Here is a 19,247-nt window from a genome sequence, read left to right as displayed (position 1 = left end):
AGCGAGTAGTACAGGCCAATTTGTGCGTGTGTTCGAGACTACGATGAGTATGCCGCACTTCCGGCCAGGTCGCCGGATATCCGTCGAGTGACCCTTACTAGTCCTTAAACCTCAAGTGAAGTGGCTACCCTCGTTGTTCTCGGTGTTGAATCCCAAACCGGCTCCCGACATGGGACTAGAGGACGAACGAAAGATGCTCACCGGGTCCGGAGACCCCAAAGAGGTGAGGCTAAGAGGCTGGCAGGCCCGGGACCTAGCTCGGCAAAGCGCCTTCCGCGGCTCTTAGACCGCGTTTATATCCTAGGGTTTGCGGGTCCGGAGAGGTGGTTTCCGTTATTTATCTTCAGAATTCTTTGATTGACCTTGGACAAATTAATAGCTAGTCTTTCTCGGGGCTGGCTTCCCCATCCCGCAAATGTGAAGGTGCAACTGGAGTTTATGCTGTACTAATAAACTTGTGTAAAGAAACAACCCCCACTCCAGTTTTTTGAGGTTTTAATTTGATGTGTGTGAGGCAAAAGACCAACGTTAGTTTTTAACCTAGCTTAGGTTAGGAATTCCTATTTATAGAGATTTCGAGGACCCTAGTCTTAGGAATACTAACACTTTGTGAAGGGTGATTTCAGGAGTTGGGATGTAGCTTCACGGTGAAACCCTAGCATCAAGAAGCCCTGTATTCGCTCCCCAGCACCTCCAACAAAAAGTGGTTATCTTTTGGGATGGAGATGGCCGAGGACTTGTGTCTTTGGGGACAGTGTAAGAATGTGTGCTGTAATTGTGTGGTGAAAGAGGGAGCTCTTTCCCATGTTTAGTATCCTCGTGATAAATATTGACTGCTTATGTTCTGAGTGCTTAATATCCACTGAGATATTTAACTTGCAGAGTTGTCTCATGAGGTAAACATCAGGTACATTATTTTTGTCATTTTTATTAGATGAGGCAGCAAGCAAGGAAGTTTATCTTGTCTGAGGTAACACAACCAGCAAGACAGTGCGACTGGGACTCCAACCCAGACGTCCTGGCTTGAGAGCCAGAGCTCTAACCTGAGGCTCACTTGCTTCCCTTTCCGGCGCATTTGTCCTCTGTCTAACGCAGGACAAGCCTTCCGGGCTTAATGGATTTGGAATTAGTTGGAAAATTGTTTATCCCTTATTTTTTTCTAGTCTTCATTTTTAGAAGGTGCTGGAGCGAGGCTCAGAAAGTTTAACAGGATACCACAGCAGAATATAAGTTTTAAAATTAAGAAAGTTGGCCGTGGTGGGCCATGCCTTTAATCCCAGCACTCTGGAGGCAAAGGCAGGAGGATCTCTGTGAGTTCAGAGCCATCCTGGTCTTCATATCAAGCTCTGTGACAGCCAAGACTAGAGATCATGTCTCAAAAAGCCAATAAATCAACAAACCAATTAAATAATAAAATGAAGAAAGTTGGATTATTTTATGAAAGATCTATAAAGAATGGAGATTAAATCCTTTTATTCAATATGACTTTGTTTTTTCTCATTGGTGGAAACAGTCTATAATTAAACCTGCACTTGGATTTGTTTAATATGGTATTTTTAACAGATTAGTGTTGTAATGATGCTAATTGGGAAATGACACAGTTGTCTTGCTTCTAGAATGCTGATTTCAGGGTTTTTTCCCCCGATTTTATTTTTACTTTAAGTGTGTATTTGTGTTTTGCTTACATGTATACCTTTGCACCACTTGCATGGCCTGGTGCCCTCTGAGACCAGAAGAGGGCACTAGATCCTCTGGAACTGCAGTTCTGTTTGTGAGCCACCATGTAGGTGCTGGGAAGAGCCAGGGTTCTTTGGAAGAGAGACAGTGCTCTTAACTGCTGAGCCATCTTTGGTGAGGATGTATAGGTGTTGGTGTATGTATGCATCTGTCTGTAGGTCCTTTCACATGGACTCCTGGGATCAAACTCAGGTTGTCAGGCTTGGTAGCCAGTTTTACCTGATGGATTTAGGGCGTGGCCCCAGAGCCTCAAGTGTTCTAAGCATGGTCTTTATCACTGAGCTCTGATGTCAGAGGCTCTTTTTAGGGGGGATACTCTTTCTTTGTGAAATTTTCAAAATAGTTTATTTTTATGTATACGACTGTTTTACCTACATATACGTGGCTGGAAGATGCTGTTGGATCCCCTTGGACTGGAATGAGAGATGGTCTTGAGATGACATGTGGGTGTTAAGAGTCAAATCTGGTGGGGCTGGAGTGATGACTCAGTGGTAGAGAGCACTGGCTGTTCTTCAAACCCCAGCAAGCACATGGTGGTTCACAACCATCTATAATGTGATCTGATGCCCTCTTCTGTCTGACATGCAGGTGTACATGCAGATAAAACACTCATATACATAAAATAAAATCTTTATAAAAGAGAGTCAAAGCTGGTTCTTTTGCAAGAACAGCAACCAAGCCATCTCTCCGTCTCTTTAATAATTTTTTTTTTTCCTGAGACAGGGTTTCTGTGTGTAGCCCTGGCTGGCCTGGAACTCACTCTGTAGACCAGGCTGGCTTCCAACTCAGAAATTTGCCTGTCTCTGCCTCCCAAGCGCTGGGACCAAAGTAGTGTGCCACCACCGCCTGGCTCTTTAATAAATTCTTGAAAGGCATTTTGAGAAACTTTACTTGATGAAAAACTAGAATTTATATTTTACATAACATCTTTACATTTAGGGGAAACCTTACCAATCATGTAAAGAGCAGGGGTTATTAGGGGAAGAAAGGAAACTAATTAAATGTTATACACTAGAATCAGAAATAGATAATGTGGAGCCTGGTGTTCCCTTTTGTTATATTTATCTTCAAGTTATAAAGCAGTGATTATAACTTTTAAGTTGGCTAAAGAATGATTTCGGTTTGGCCATATTCATATTCCAAATTCAAGTTAAGAGTTTAGAAAAAGTGCTGGATAGATAATGCAGTGGTTAAGATCCAGTACTGCTTTTGCAGAGAATCTGACTTCAGTTCCCAGTACCAGGTGGCTCACAATTGCCTGTGACTTCGGTTCCAAGGAATCTGATGTCTTTGGCCACAAAAGACACCTGCATTTTCATATGTGTACACACACACACACACACACACACACCTGCAGTTTAAAAAAAAGTAAAAATATTTTTAAGTTGGTTTTTCTCTAAGCTTGGTTTGGGATATAAAACAAAGTTTAGCTATTTTTTTAGTTACTATAGTTTTGAGACAGGGTCTTATATCATTCAGGCTGGACTCCAACTTGGTCTCCTGGTCCTTTGCCTTTTAAGTGCTGGGTTTACTGGAGAGTACCCACCTGGCTAAACTAAGGCAGATTAATTTTGTTTTTTAGATACCTGATGTCCCAACCCCTCTATTGGCCTCCATGCACAATGATACATACACCTACATGCACATGTGCAAATGCTATACACACACACAGTATTTTTATAAAAATTGGGAAGGAAATTGGATATGGTGACTCATATATAATTTCAATACTTGGGAAGGGAGTAGAAGGTCTGTTACAAATATGAAGCCAGTTTGGACTTCAGTGAGACCTTATTAAGCACAAATAAAGAATCACAGAGAAAACAAGGTTTCGAGCCTTGGTTCCTATGGGGAGGAATGATGGAGGCGAGGTAAACAAACTTGATCAAATTAAGGATTGGATAGTTTGAATAATTTCAGTGATCTCTGAACTATGGTGTGATCCTTTGTTGACCTTTGGCTCTGGATAGGGGTAATACAAAGTTGGTGTGCGAGATTTGCCTAAGAAAGTGATTGGGTATATGGGTTTTAGATTGGTGCATGAAAGGTGTGTTCTTAAGCAAGCTGTATTTTATCTCTAAAAATTAGCTAGTTCTTGAGAGGCAAGATTTAGCACTGAGATTGAAGTTAGGATGACAAAGCATTATAACATAATATGACTGATACAGTCTCTTCTTTATAATTATGGTATAAATATGATTGGGCAAATGCATGTTATAAGATTGCTATTGACTTAATTTTCTTTCTCTTTTATAGGAAGAAGAGGAAGAATTAGTGGTAAGAGTGACCTCCAGTTTGGAACTACCTTACTAGAATTGGAAGGTTGAGTTGTATTGAGACTCTGGGGTATTTTAAGAAATCTGTGACACCTTGGGGAAAATGATGGGATAAGCCTTTAATGCCTCCTGTGCAGTGGGTTGTGTGGAGTGGGAGCCTTAGAAAGCTACATCTTTTCTAGGTCTGGGGTGTCTTTGATTCTACCAGGAATCAGGCAGCATCTTGAAGGACTGGCACTCATCTGCAGTTTGCATTTCATAAGGAACTCTAGAAGGAAATTTTCTTAGTTCTCCATGTTTGCATTTTTCTGACTTTGCAAGTAGGAGGCTAGACTGATTCTTACATAAGAGAAATTGAATCCTAAGTGCTGGGTTAAATGATGCCTCCAGTAGGTCTACCTCCTGTTTGACCAGGTTTCCTGTACCTGTACCGTCTTGTTTCTCAGATAGGACTGAGGCTTTCAGTGTGTTCTGGCAACCTTGGAAAGCAGAAATTTGAAGCTTCCCTACTGCTTAATCCTCAGAGAGTTAAATAGGTGCCACTTCTGTCAGTAGTGTGGCTCTGCCTGCTGACCTGTGTGGTAACTCAGAGATAGCACCTTAATTTGTTGCCCAAAGACCAAAATGTTTATATTTGATTGGTGTCTCCTAAAGCTTCCGCTTTGTTCCTTTTTCTTTTTACCCCGTTTCTTCATCAGGACCCCCTGACAACAGTGAGAGAGCACTGTGAACAGTTGGAGAAGTGTGTAAAGGCCCGGGAACGACTAGAGTTGTGTGACAAGCGCGTGTCTTCCCGATCACAGACAGAGGAGGATTGCACAGAGGAGCTCTTTGACTTCTTGCATGCACGGGACCACTGTGTAAGTCAGTCTGAAGATAGGAAGGACAAAGCTAAACAGTGACTCTCAGTCTGAACAGTCGTTCCGCTCTAAGTAGATACATCTTACCATTTACTATAGGCCCTTGATGTTTTGTGACAAGTGTTTGTATGCATAGGTGTCCCTAATCCTTACCATATGCTGGAGGCAGGTAGCACTGTCTCCATTGTACAAATTGAAGGGAAAAAGATGACCTCCTAACATGCACTGTTAAATACTAAGGAAGCTGGATTTTATGCATTGTTTTCTTTGAGTACTAGAGAGAAAACATAGGCCTTATGCATGCTAAGCAAATGCTCTCTCCATTGAGATATACCCCAAGCCCTAGATTGTATATTTAAAAAAAAAAGTTTAAAATTAATTTTATGTGTATGGGTGTTTTGCCTGCATGTATGCCTATGAACCATATATGTGCCGAAAGTCAGAAGATTTCTGTAACTGGATTTGTGAACAGTTCTGACTTGATACATGGGTGCGAGAAACTGAACCCAGGTCCTCTGTAAGAGCAGCTGGTGTTCTTAACCACTGAGTGATCATCTCTCTGGGCTCAGATTTTATACTTTGAATAATCTAATCATTCTGTGTATATGTGCCTTCAATGTCTTGTACCTAGTTGTTTGTATAGATTTTTTTCTTTTTAAAGTAAGTTTGTACTTCACTCTTTCATATAACAGTATTTTACACATATTACATACATGCAGAATTTGATAAGATTGGTTCTGTTAAAAATGGTTAGGGCTGGGGGCTGGAGAAATTGCTCAGCCATTAAGAGCACTGACTGCTCTTCCAGAGGTCCTGAGTTCAATTCCCAGCAACCACATGGTGGCTCACAACCATCTGTAATGGGATCTGACACCCTTTTCTGGGGTGTCTGAAGGCAGCTACAGTGTATTTACACATAATAAATAAATCTTTAAAAAAAATGGTTAGGGCTGAGCATTGGTGGTGACACGTTAATCCTAGCACTAAGGAGGTAGAGGCAGGTGATCTCTCTGTGTTTCAGACCAGCTTGGACTCTAGAGTGAGTTTCAGGACAGCCAGAACTACATAGGGAAACCCTGTCTGGAAAAATAAAAAACAAAACAGAACAAAACAAAAAAACCCAGAAACCCTTATTAGGTAAGCTAGGTATAGTGACTCAGATCTATAATCCTAGCACTTACCATTTAGAATGATGAGGCACAAGGATTGCCATGAGGTTGAGGCCAGCTTTGGCTACATACTTTTAGTCCAGTCTAGGCTATAGAGTGAGATCCTGCATCAAAAAACAAAAACAAAAAAACAACAAAAAAAAACCCCGACAATTTATTAGGTAGGCAACTTACTGAGAATATATTCTATATGTAAATAGAGCACTTGCCTAGTGAGGCCTGGGTTTGATCACCTGTGGAGGTAGGGTGTCTGAAGAGTAGTATTACATATTAGAGAAATACAGGAAAAGTGGAAATTTCATACTCTGCTGATAGAAATAAAGAGTAGCACAGCTGATGTGTTAAATAGCTTGGCAGTTCCTTAGAAAGACAAACATAGTGACTACTGTGGTAGCACACATTTGTAGTCCTAACTACTTAGGAGTCAGAGACAGTTGGGTCACTGGAGGCCAGCTATTTGACGCCAAGCCTGTTCTAAGCAGGGAGATCTCTCTCTTTAGGGTAAAGAGTTAAGCAGGGATCTAGCATATGGCCACATTTAACACTGAGCAGCAGTTCCATTCCTACATACATAGCAAGAGAAATACAAAAAGTTTTAGATTTCTAGTAGGATGGTGGCAGATTCCTGCCAAGGTAAAAACAGATTTGTGTGGTGATGTAGTGGAACCTTGCAGGAGATTACATGCAACTTTCTTTTTTTAAGATTTATTTATTATATGTACAGTGGTGTGCCTGCATATATGTCTGCAGGTCAGAAGAGGACACCAGATCTCATTACAGATGGTTATAAGCCACCATGTGGTTGCTGGGAATTGAACTCAGGACCTCTGAAAGAGCAGTTGGTACTCTTAACCTCTGAGCCATCTCTTCAACACCTAATTGCAAATTCTTTTTTTGGGGGAGGGAGGAGTTTCAAGACAGGGTTTCTCTGGAATTCACTCTGTAGACCAGGCTGGCCTCAAACTCAGAAATCCGCCTGCCTCTGCCTCCCAAGTGCTGGGATCAAAGGCGTGCACCACCACGCCCGGCTGCAAATTCTAAAAGAAGTAAAAGATAAAAAAAATTGCAGACAGGACAGTCAGGTACCCATGGGCTTCCTAGGGCCTGCGTATGGATAGCAAGCTGAAGAATGAGTGTCAAGACAGGAGCTCTACTGCTCAGGCCGTGAAGGACCTGTGATCTGTGACATTAAAGCTAAGTGATAACATTTTTTTTTCTTGTCTAGGTGGCCCACAAACTCTTTAAAAACTTGAAGTAAATGTGCAGATTCGCTTGCCGCAGCCTTGTCACTGGGAATAGGAGCAGTTCCTTGTTGTGGTTTTGAACATTTGTTTCTAATGTAGTAGGTTCTTGAGAACCTCATTGATGGGCAAGTAGCTTCTCTCCTGTGTGATTAGCAGTGACTCCATCTTAATAAACTGATCTGCAAACCTGCTATTTGTTCTTCCTTTGCCACACCCTTACTTTATTATTTTTTTTTGTTTGTTTTTGGATTTGGTTTTTTCGAGACAGGATTTCTCTGTATAGCCCTGGCTGTCCTGGAACTCACTCTGTAGAACAGGCTGGCCTTGAACTCAGAAATCCGCCTGCCTCTGCCTCCCAGAGTGCTGGGATTACAGGCGTGCGCCACCACCGCCCGGCACTTTATTATTTTATATTTTAAATATTAAAATTTTTTTCTCTATAAAATTGAACTCACAGGGGATGGAGAGATGGCTCAGTGGTTAAGAGCACTGACTGCTCTTCCAGAGGTCGAGTTCAATTCCCAGCAACCACATGGTGGCTCCCAACCATCTGTAATGGGATCTGACGCCCTCTTCTGGTGTGTCTGAAGACAGCAACAGTGTACATATATATAATAAATAAATAAATCTTTAAAAAAATAAATAATTGAACCTACAGTATTGTATATGGTAAGCAAGTACCTTCCTACTGGACTGCATCTCACCCTTCTATTTTATTTTGTAAGTCTTGCAAAATTGCACTTGCTTGTTCTCAAATTTTTAATTCTGCCTCAGCCTGTGTTACAGGTAGGTGACACAAACTCGGTTCCTTTGAGATTCCCCCATCCCCTCCCCCTGCCCCGTTTTCTTTGTTTCTTTTCTTTTCTTTCTTTTCTTTTCTTCTTTCTTTTTTTTTGTTTTGTTTTTTGTTTGGTGTGTGTGTGTGTGTGTTTCTAGGAATTGGATCCAGTAGAACTTTGTACAGGATGTGGTTATGCATGTTTGTAATCTCAGCAATAGGGAGCCTGGAGCAGGATGAGTTCAAAGCCAGCCTAGGCTACATGAAGAGACCAGTCCATATCCTGCCTCCCAGAAAATGTTCTTTTTCAAACTTGTAAAGGATAGAATGTAATCAATTCCTGTTACCTAGCAAGAAAATAATCCCTAGTAATAGGAAGGGTCTATATATTTGTACATATAAAATTATCATACATAAAGATAAAAGTAATTGTTTAATACCTAGTTTCCCGTCTCAAAAAGTATCTTTTGTCTTTGGTTGGGGGCTGGAGAGATGGCTCAGTGGTTAAGAGAACTGACTGCTCTTCTGAAGGTCCTGAGCTCAAATCCCAGCAACCACATGGTGGCTCACAACCACAATGAGATCTGACGCCCTCTTCTGGTGTGTCTGAGGACAGCTACAGTGTACTTACATATAATAAATAAATCTTTGTGCCAGAGTGAGCAGGGCCGGAATGAGCAGAGGTCCTGAGTTTAATTCCCATCAACCACATGAGAGCTCACAACCATCTGTATAGCTGCAGTGTACTCATATACTTAAATAATCTTTAAAAACAATCCAAGTGTTTTTGTTTGTTTGAAGATTACTTAATTTGGGGCTGGAGAGATAGCTCTGTGGTTAATAGCACTGGCTATTCTTCCAAAGGACTTGAGTTCAATGTCTAGTAACCACATGGCAGCTTACAGCTGTCTGTATCTACCACGCAGAATATGCTTGGCCCAGGGCGTGGCACTATTAGGAGGTGTGGCCTTGTTGAAGTGTGTCACCTGGGGGTGGGCTTTGAGACCCTTGTAGCTGCCTGGAAGTCAGTCTCTTCTGACAGCCTTGGATCAAGATGTAGAACTCTCAGCTCCTTTTCCAGCACCATCTCTGCCTGGATGCTGCTATGTTTCCTGCCTTGATAATGAACCTGTAAGCCAGCTCCAATGAAATGTTTGCCTTTTTTTTTTTTTTTTTTTTGAGACAGGGTTTCTCTGTGTAGCCCTGACTGTCCTGGACTCACTCTGTAGACCAGGCTGGCCTCGAACTCAGAAATCCGCCTGCCTCTGCCTCCCAAGTGCTGGGATTACAGGTGTGCACCACCACCGCCTGGCAAATGTTTGCCTTTATAAGAGTTGCCTTGGTCATGGTAAATCTTCACAGCAATGGAAACCCTAAGGCAGGCTGTGACCGTAACTCTAGTTCCAGGAGATCTGATACTTTCACACAGAGATACATACAAAGGACCAAGACACAAAATATAAAAAACAAGGATTATTTGTTTTGAGACAGGGTCTCATTGTGTAGTGCTGGCTGGTCTGGAACTTGCTTTGTAGACTAGACTGGGCTAGCTTCAAATTCACAAGAGATCTGCCAGGATCAAAGGCATGCTCCTGGCTTAAAGAATTATTTACTTTTTTTTGTTTTGTTCTTGTTTTTTCCAGGTAGGAAAAAACCTAATTCTACAGCTTTGACTGTTCTGGAGCTCACCATGTAGACCAATCTGGCCTCAAACTCACAAAGGCTGCTTCTGCCTCCCAAGTGCTGGGATTGAAGATGTACATGGCTACACTAAAGAATTTTATTATTTCATATATGTGTTTTGTTTGCATGTATGTAAGTACCCTACATGTGTTCCTGGTACCCTCAAAAGCCTGAAGACACTTGACCTAGACTTCTAGCCACCACATGCATGAATACATGAGTGCTCACACAAACAAAAACGAAACTTCTTAAAAAGGAAGCCAGCCAGATAGTATTGTGGACGAGAATACTTGCCTCATGCCTTGCAGCCAGTACACTTGCACTGTGGCATATGCATCTAACCCCATCCCGCCTCCACTACTGCCGTGGCCATAAAAACACAAGTACTTTTAAAAGAAGAAAGGAGTGAGATTAGGTGTGGTGGCATATTCCTGTAATCCCAGCTTCCAAATAGTGATTCTCCTGCACCCTGATTTCTTAACTAGGGTTATCTAAGCTATTTGGGGAACTAAGGAATGAGGATCATTTGAACCAAGGAGTTTAATAGCAGCTGGGCAACATAAACCTCTCTAAAAAATTAAAAATGAGCCGGGCAGTGGTGGTACACGCCTTTAATCCCAGCACTTGGGAGGCAGAGGCAGGCAGAGTTTTGAGTTCGAGGCCAGCCTGGTCTACAGAGTGAGTTCCAGGACAGCCACGGCTATACAGAGAAACTGTATCAGCCAAAAAAAAAAAAAAAAAAAAGTGAATAAGAAAAATTAATAAAGAAAAAACCTATATAGAAGTGCCTTGTATTTAAATTAGTAGACTGATAATTAAGTACAACTAGGGAGACTGAGATCATCACAGATAAACATTGTGGTAAAGACTTTTTGCTATGGTGCATACCTTTAATCCCACCACTTGGGAGGCAGATGCAGTGAGTTTGGGGCCAGCCTGCTGTGCCTAACAGGCTCCAGGCCAGCCAGGGCTACATAGTGAGACACTGTCTCAAAGAAAATAAAAAAATTATTAAAATTTCAGCATGTACAGTAAAGCTGGAACCTTATAGTGTACCTCCCCTTTAATTTTTAAAAACCTATTAATGATGTTTTTTAAACTCTTTAACCTCTCTTAGCCCACCACCTACTAGAAGTAGTGGGAAAGAAAGGATACAGGGGAAATTAACCTGTTTAGAAATGGTTCTTTGGAACAACTCTCATCTGTTTTCAGGAAATCTGTACTTTAGTGTATAGGAGTCAGTAGTGCCAGTTTTATTTATTTGTAAACATTTTATGGATATATCAGTAGTCTAATTTGGTCAAGTTAGTTGGGATAGCAAACAATCAGCAGCGGTGATTTTATCTAGTAGAGAGCACCAGGCCTCAGCCTCAGCATGAGTCAACAAGAGGGACCCAGAAGGAACACCAGAAGTTGTTCTCTGCTGTGCCTCAGCAAATCAAAGATCAGCTCAGCCTCTGTCATGGTCTGTCAGATTCTTTTTTACCCCCTTTCTCTATGGGTCTTGTCTCAGCACTTGGGTCTATCTAGGCCGACATCACTCTGTCGATCGGCCCAAGCCCCAGGATGTGGCAGGAAACTGCAGCACACTACTAGGAGTTTTTATAGTGCATTTCTCTCTATGGAGTCCCAACAAATGGAGCTCAACTCTGCAACATAAGGCAGACCAAAAATGTGTATTGTTAGCAAAGAATCCCTCATCATGTGCCTTTCACATGCTTTAGCAGAACATTTTCCTGTGTCTGTTTCAGTAAAACATTCCTTCACAAGTTTGCCTTAGCCTTTTACCTGTGCCCACTTTAGGAAAACACTCCATGTGTGTGCCCAGCAAAAAACCATCCAACACAACTGACTCTCCAAAGAACCCTTAAGTTTCCAATTCACCCGTCCCCATACCATCACTAAGTTTATTAAACTATTAAATTTGTGTTATTCATAGGAGGAAACTACCCAGAATTTTGCTTAGAGGATACTTGAGTCTTGCTAAATTCTAAACTACAAATGAGTAAGGTAAAACTCCCTGATGCTAGGCAAAAACTACTGGAGAGCTGTAAACTGAACGGGTCCTACACTGAACTGGACTGGGCATATCTGAGTTGTAACCAGGTCCTGTGAACTCTTGTTGAACTTTATGCTGTGATTAAAAAGTTCCCAGAAGCCGGGAGGTGGTGGCGCATGCCTGTAATCCCAGCACTTGGGAGGCAGAGGCAGGCGGATTTCTGAGTTCAAGGCTAGCCTGGTCTACAGAGCGAGTTCCAGGACAGCCAGGGCTACACAGAGAAACCCTGTCTCAAAAAACCAAAAAAAAAAAAAAAAAAGTTCCCAGAAAACAAACAAGAAACATGTCTATGTTAAAGAGTCTATAAGGCTAGACTGACCAGGATTAAAGAGTTGTAATGCTGCCCTCTAGAGACAGATGACCTTGGGCCATCTTCAGTCCCCTTAATAGTCATTCACTAGAATAGTACCCACTCCTGGAACACCTCACTCCTGTGACTGTGTGTAAAGCCTTTTGGGAGGTCCCTTAGCTTCTACCAATCTAGAAGCTGAGAATGTTATCACATAGCATATGGAACCCATAGATTTCTGTTTTGCTGTATCCTGTCTACCTGGTGGTTCTCACCAATTCTTTAAAGGATTCAACACTGATCCAAGAAGCCAGACATGGTGGCTCACACCTGTAATCCCAGCACTTGGAAGGTGAAGGAGGATCAGAAGTTCAGGTCTTGCTGAGTTATATACTGCATTTGAGGGCCAGTCTGAAATACACAAGATCCTGCCTCATAAAACCAAAAGTAGGGCCTGTGAGATGGCTCAGTGGGTAGGACTGTTACACCCCAAGCCTGGTGACCCAAGTTCAACCCCCAGAACCCACTGGAGACTACTTACTACACATGGATGCACCCATATTCACCTAAATAGCAATTTGAATTTAAAAAGCAAAAACAAACCAATAGGCCAAGTAGTGGTGGCACATGCCTTTGATCCCAGCAGAGGCAGAGGCAGGTGGACTTCTAAGTTCCAGGCCAGCTTGGTCTACAGAGTGAGTTCCAGGACAGCTATGACTATACAGAGAAACCCTGTCTCCAAACAAAACAAAACAACCCAATAGGACTGATGCAAGAAGAATCAGAACATTTAAACAGCCTCCCCTTTTCCTTAAGATTGATTGTCTATTTTAAGACTGAATCTCGTTATATCCTGGAACTCTCTTTGAAGACCAGGCTGGCCTCACTCGGAGATCCACCTGTTTCTGTCTTTGTCTCCAAAATGCTAGAATGAAAGGTATATACTACCATGTCAAACACAATTTGTTTTTTAATTATTTTCAGCTAGTTTGTATTTCATATGGTATGTGCACATGATTGCAGATGTCTGCAGAGGCCTGCCCCATATACCACACACACACAGACATTGTCTCTGGAACAGGAGTTACAAGAAGTTTTTGATCTGCCTAATGTGGGTGCTGGGGAGTGAATTCAAGTCTTCTTTGAAGAATAGTTCATATTCTTTTTGTTTTTTGTTTTTTTGTTTGTTTGTTTGTTTTGTGGTTTTTGTATTGTTTTTTTGTTTGTTTGTTTGTTTGTTTTTTTGTTTTTTGTTTTTTCGAGACAGGGTTTCTCTGTGTATCCCTGGCTGTCCTGGAACTCACTCTGTAGACCAGGATGGCCTTGAACTCAGAAATCCGCCTGCCTCTGCCTCCCAAGTGCTGGGATTAAAGGCATGCGCCACCACTGCTCGGCTATAGTTCATATTCTTAATTGCTGAGATATAGCTCCAGTCTACCCATATTATTTCTCAGTCTCAGTATCATTGGTATTTTGGGTCTGATAGTTCTTTCTTGTTGAGAAGGGCTGTCTTGTTACCCAAGTACTTAACAATATCCCCCTATAAGATAATAGAAACACAAGAAGTTGTAGCAATCCAAATTATCTTCAGATGTTATCAAATGTTCCCTGACAGATGGACAAAATCACCTCTAATTAAGAACCACTACTTGTAGGATGTTGTGGTTCATGTCTTTAAATCTCAGCACTTGGAAGACAGGCAGGTGGATCTCTGAGTCTGAGTCCAGCCTGATCTACAAAGTCTAGGACTATCAGGGCTGTTTTTTTGTTTTTTTGAGACAGGGTTTCTCTGTATAGCCCTGACTGTCCTGGAAATCACTCTGTAGACCAGGCTGGCCTTAAACTCAGAAATCTGTCTGCCTCTACCTCCCAAGTGCTGGGATTAAAGTCATGCACCCACACTGCCCGGCAACTGTCAGGGCTGTTACAGAGAAACCCTGACTCAGACAGAACAAAACAAAAACAACAAAAATCATGTAGGGTGTAGTGGTGCCTTTTGTAATCTAACTTCTAAGCAGGCTAAAAAGCAGGAGGTTTTGATCAGGGGTTTGAGGCCAAGGTGTCAGAAACCATAATAGGGCTGCCAGGTGAGCTAGTAGCTCCAGGTTCAGTGAGAGACCTGTGACACACAGCATGACAGGACAGGACACTAGATGTCCTCTTCTGGCCTTTGGAATGCCACACACACAGACCACACACACAAGAAATAAGAAATGATACCAATTCAGTACGAATGGCCTTTAATTTGTTCACTGGCCTCTCAGTAGCCCTTTATTCATGCTCTTGCAAGTAGCCTAACTAAACTATTGGCCCACCAAGCTAGACTTGTGTGGAGTTCCTTTGACCTTTTATTGGTACCCTATCTGGAGTGAACAGATTCTTATTCACATCTCCCTAGGAAAAGCCCCGCTACATATGTCCCATTAATTTATTTTTGATCTAATGAATGTGAAACACTTGAAAGGTCTGCATAGTTCAGTGAACCAGTACTTTATAACTTACTGTATTGGCAAAGATTTGTTCCAAGCACAGGCTAACTCAGTTTTAGTGTAACAGGGTATAGAAATTTCCTGATATAACTCAGAATCTTCCCTCACTAAACTTCAAGTTTGGATGTGATATCAAAGAAGATTTAGGTATTAATACCTCAATAGATTCAAGAAGAAAGTGTGTTACTCTGTCCTCTATTAAGTAGAAAGTTAGTAGAAAATTTAACTTTTTAATAGTCTGTTTTATTTTTTTTAAGTACGTGTATGTGAGTAGTATCCAGAAAGGTCAGATGAGCCGTGTCTGGAGGTAGTTACAGGGGGTTGTAAGCTACCTATTCGGGTGTTGGGGACTAAAATCCTTTGTGGGAATAAAAGGCCTTACTAATCCATAAGTCATTTCCCTACCTTGGTTAGCAATAGACTTGTAAAACAAAAACAAAACAAAACAAAAAAAATCAAAAACCACTATATATTTCTTTTGGAAAATTTGGCAATTTTTCATAAAAATACTTAATGTGCTATGGACTAATTATTTTATCTTATGTATGTGCACCTATGTATACAGGTGTGCATGAAGCAGACGGTTCATATTAGGTGTCTGTCACAATTGCTCTCTATCTTGTTTTTTCCAGACAAAAACCTCTCAGTGAACCTAGAGCATGCTGATTGGCTAGACCAGTTATCCAGCAAGTCCCAAGGACTTTCTCCCCCAGCTCTGAGATTGTAAGCACCATACTTTTTATGAGGTCCTGGTTTCCAAACTCAGGTCACAATAAGCACTTTACTGAACCATCTCCCCAGTCCTAAGTTAGACTGGGTCTCAGCAAAATAAAATGAAAAATAAAACAACCGCTGGGCAGTGGTGGCTCACACCTTTAAACCCAGCACCCAGGAGGTAGAGGGCAGACAAGTCTCTGAGTTTGAGGTCAGCCTGGTCTACAGTGAGTTCTGGGATGGCCAAGGCTACACAGAGAAACCTTGTCTTGTAAAACCAAATGAATGAATGAATGAATAAATGAATGAATGAATATGATGACAAAATTTTATCAACCTCTAGTCCATAACACTTTAGTGGCCAGACTTTTGGAGGGTTTTCAATAATTCAGAGGACAATGGAAGGAGATTGAATATAGCCCAGCAGTAGAGTACAAGGTCTTAGGTTATATCCCCAGCAGTGTAAAAATGCAACAAAAATATCCTGAAAAATATCCACAAAAATGCAGTTCAACCCTCTTTTGCTTTCCCATTTAATTTTTAAAATTTTAAAAATGGGGGGTGGGGGGTGACACATGCCATGGCATTCCTGTGGAGGTCAGAGGGCAACTTTGGGAACCTGTTTTCTCCTTTTACAGTGTGGTCCTGGGGATTAGACTGTCAGGTGTAAAAACACACTGAGCCATTTTACCAGGTCTACATCCTCACTCTTGGAGCATTCAGAAGGCTAAAACAGGAAGATTGTTGTGAGTTGGAGCTAGACTGTCTACACACTGAATTTTAAGCCAGCTGGGGTTACATAGCAAAAACTCTGTTGTAAAATAAGTACATAATAATAACTCTTCACATTCTATTGAGGTAAGGAATATCTGGAAAAATTGTCCAAAGCTTATAAATAAGCTGATGAAAATTGTTAAGACTTTGTTTATTGAAGTGCCAGGGTACACCTTTGGTTTATTTTATATTGAGTAGGCTATCTTACCTATTTTTGTTTTGTTCTTTCAAAATATTTGTGTGTCTAAATGTTTTGTTTGCATGTATTATGTATGTATGTATATATGTATGTATGTATGTATGTATGCCATGTGAGTGCCTGGTAACTGCAGATGTCAGAAGGCATCACATCTAGAATTGGAATTAAAGATGGTTATGAGCCTGGTACTTGAACCTGGGTCCTTTGCAAGAGCAACGAATACTCTTAACCACTGAATCTCTCCTGCTCATATCTGATGCCTTTGTAGGAACTGAAATGAACTTGTACAAAGCTGATGGCAGTGTAATTATACTTATCTGTGGTAGTGCTAATGAATTCTGACTAATAAAGATGGATTTAAACCAGGTTTGGCATAGCCTTGGTAGGGGCAGACACAGTTCCTGTCCCCGGAATGTTTAAAAAAGTACTGCTCTTCTAGAGGTCCTGAGTTCAATTCCCAGCAAACACATGGTGGATCACAACCACCTGGAATGGGATCTGATGCCCCCCTTCTGGTGTGTCTGTAGACAGCTACAGTGTACTTATATACATTTTAAAAAATGTGCTTGCTGTCTCCTAAGAATCTAGGAGCTGGGTCATAGGATGCATGACATAATCAAAAGGGAACCTGGAGTAAATGACTGGATTGATATGCAGAATGAAAGACTGGGCTTATGATCTGTAAGAGATGAGCTACCAACAGACTTTTGCAGAACAGCAAGAGAGAACTTCTTGGAGAACTGTCTTGAGCAAAGAATAGCAAGAGAAAGTTGTCTAGAGAGAGAGATATGCCTGGAAATCTTCAGAGAAAGCAGAACAGAGAAAAGGCAGGCTGGAAAGCTGTTTCCAGCAGAACATAGGTTGGACTCATGATTTGACTTTTGAGTTGTTTGTTTTTACCACTCCCAGACACCCCTTTCTCAGAATCCCTCTCCAAGCTGAGGGTGGTCCTTGGCAGAGGTAATTTCCATATAGTAGAAAAGGCCATGGCAAACATTATAGGGTTTTGTTGTTATTGATTTTGTCAGTATGAGGGACCTGGGGCCTCAATGTAAGCATGATAGGTAAGCATTCTACTGAGCTATACATTACTTTTTGAGAAATGATTTACTTATTTATTTTATGTATATGAGTACTCTGTGCTGTCTTCTGACACACCAGAAGATGGGATCGGATCCCATTATAGATGGATGTGAGTCACCATGTGGTTGCTGGGAATTGAACTCAGGACCTTTGGAAGTGCAGTCAGTGCTCTAAACCACTGAGCCATCTCTCCAGCCCTTAAACATTACATTTTAATACTCAGGATATTACAATTCTGCAACTAGTAGCAAAGTCATTTCAGCATTCCTCTGTAGTCAGACTTGGAGCACTTTGTGGGTTCTTCCACCCTTCTTGGCCCTTATTCCATCCTTTCAACCCCCTAATACTAGATAGAAGAGAAAAATGGATAGAAAGGTAAGGGGAGCAGTGTTCTCATTAGATGACTTTCTGTGGATTAGGTGGATCAAGTTCCCTGGGGCAAGTTTGATCTTCACTGGCTGGATATCTAATTTCTTCTTCTTTGTGGACGATTACTTACCAGGAACCAACCAACTGAGGGACCCTCAGAGATTTTCCAGTCCCACACCCTCCTTACAGCTTCCCCTTCCTGTCTGGGCTCAAGGCTAGGCCAAGTTCCATTCTTCACCCACAGGAACATTCTTGAGTAAAAAAATTCTCTAAATGTACAGTCTCTAAATGACAGTCTCCTGACCCTCTGGAAAGTTCCAGATAGAGTTCAAATTCATATCTACTTGCTGGCCAATAGCTTTAAAGGTAGATATGCTTAGCCAATAAGTTTGAACTGTGACCTTGCTGAGGTAACCTGTGCCCCTAAAAAGTATAAAAACTGCTTGTAACAGCCAATCGGGGTTGCCTTCTCGTCACTCGCTTCGATCTGCATCTCAGTGTCTCACTCAGGGGTGTCTCGAAGTAAGTACCACTGACTGAGGGTTGGGGTCTTACACAACAACCCACCGTGCCTCTTGAGGCTCTAGCATTTATGTACCCTCTGAAAAGTCCCCAGAATTCCAAATGTCACACAATCACAGACATTATCTTCTGCTGGCAAAATCACACCCCTGCTATAGCAGAAGGCAAATCAGTCAGCTGCTGTGGACAATCTAATGCAACCCCATATCCCACACTTAGGATTAAAATAAGAATATATTCCCATATTTTTGTGCTTTTCAAAGAAACCAAAATTTTCACTACATTCTTCTGATTACATTAACAGAAAAAAAATTGAGATAGTATTTCATTATACATCCCTAGCTAGCCTTGAACTCTCTGCACAACAGGCTGGTCTCTAACACAAAGAGATCCACCTAACTCAGACTCCAAGAGTGTTGGGATTAAAGACATAAAGGGCCGTAAAGGGGACAGGAACTCCACAGGAAGACCAAGAGAATCAAATAAGCTCTCAGAGATTGAACAATCAACCAAAGAGCATACGCAGGTTGGACCTAGGCCTCCCTGCATATATGAGGCAGATGTGCAGCTCTGCCTTCATGTGGGTCCCAAACAACTGGAGCAGAGACTATCCCTAAAGTTGTTGCTTGTCTATGGGATATGTTCTTCCAGTTGGGCTGCCTTGTCTGGCCTTAGTGGGAGAGGATATGCCTTGCTGCGAAGACTTGATGTGCCACGGTGGGGAGATACTCAGGAGGACCTCCACCCTGTAGCAGGAGAAGAGGGGATGGGGAGGAATTGTGGGAGGGAGAGATCAATAAGGGGGGCAGTGATTGGGATGTAAAGTGAATAAGTAAAACAAGAAACAAAACGGCATGAGCCATCATGGCCACATTTGGCTTGCTAAAATTTTGAAACTCAAATTCTCACTTGTTTAAGTCTTAGTTTATTTTCATTGTTTAAGATAATGACAGATATGTATGTGCCTTGGATGATGAATACAATCTTTGGCAGGTACTCTTT

At 41.7% G+C, this 19,247-nt stretch overlaps 1 protein-coding gene across 1 annotated transcript; it reads left to right on the top strand.

The window, feature by feature from the left end:
* Window positions 1–59: 59 nt before the first annotated feature.
* Window positions 60–7,477, top strand: LOC127681109 (cytochrome b-c1 complex subunit 6, mitochondrial). Its single transcript, XM_052177056.1, has 4 exons — window positions 60–223; window positions 3,994–4,014; window positions 4,712–4,873; window positions 7,268–7,477. Exons 1-4 carry the CDS (start codon window positions 170–172, stop codon window positions 7,298–7,300), a joined length of 270 nt encoding a protein of 89 aa, XP_052033016.1. The 5' UTR covers window positions 60–169; the 3' UTR covers window positions 7,301–7,477.
* Window positions 7,478–19,247: the final 11,770 nt, after the last annotated feature.

This window comes from Apodemus sylvaticus, chromosome 3 (assembly GCF_947179515.1).
Source record: "Apodemus sylvaticus chromosome 3, mApoSyl1.1, whole genome shotgun sequence".
In the NCBI taxonomy this organism is placed as follows: Eukaryota; Metazoa; Chordata; class Mammalia; order Rodentia; family Muridae; genus Apodemus; species Apodemus sylvaticus.
This window is presented reverse-complemented; position numbering and strand designations above follow the sequence as displayed.

Bases quoted from the DNA above. Each gene is read 5' to 3' on its own strand.
- LOC127681109 (XM_052177056.1), top strand. From the start codon at position 170: ATGGGACTAGAGGACGAACGAAAGATGCTCACCGGGTCCGGAGACCCC. The intron at 4,015-4,711 runs GTAAGAGTGACC...TTTCTTCATCAG, and splicing joins AAGAAGAGGAAGAATTAGTG to GACCCCCTGACAACAGTGAG. The intron at 4,874-7,267 runs GTAAGTCAGTCT...TTTCTTGTCTAG, and splicing joins TGCATGCACGGGACCACTGT to GTGGCCCACAAACTCTTTAA.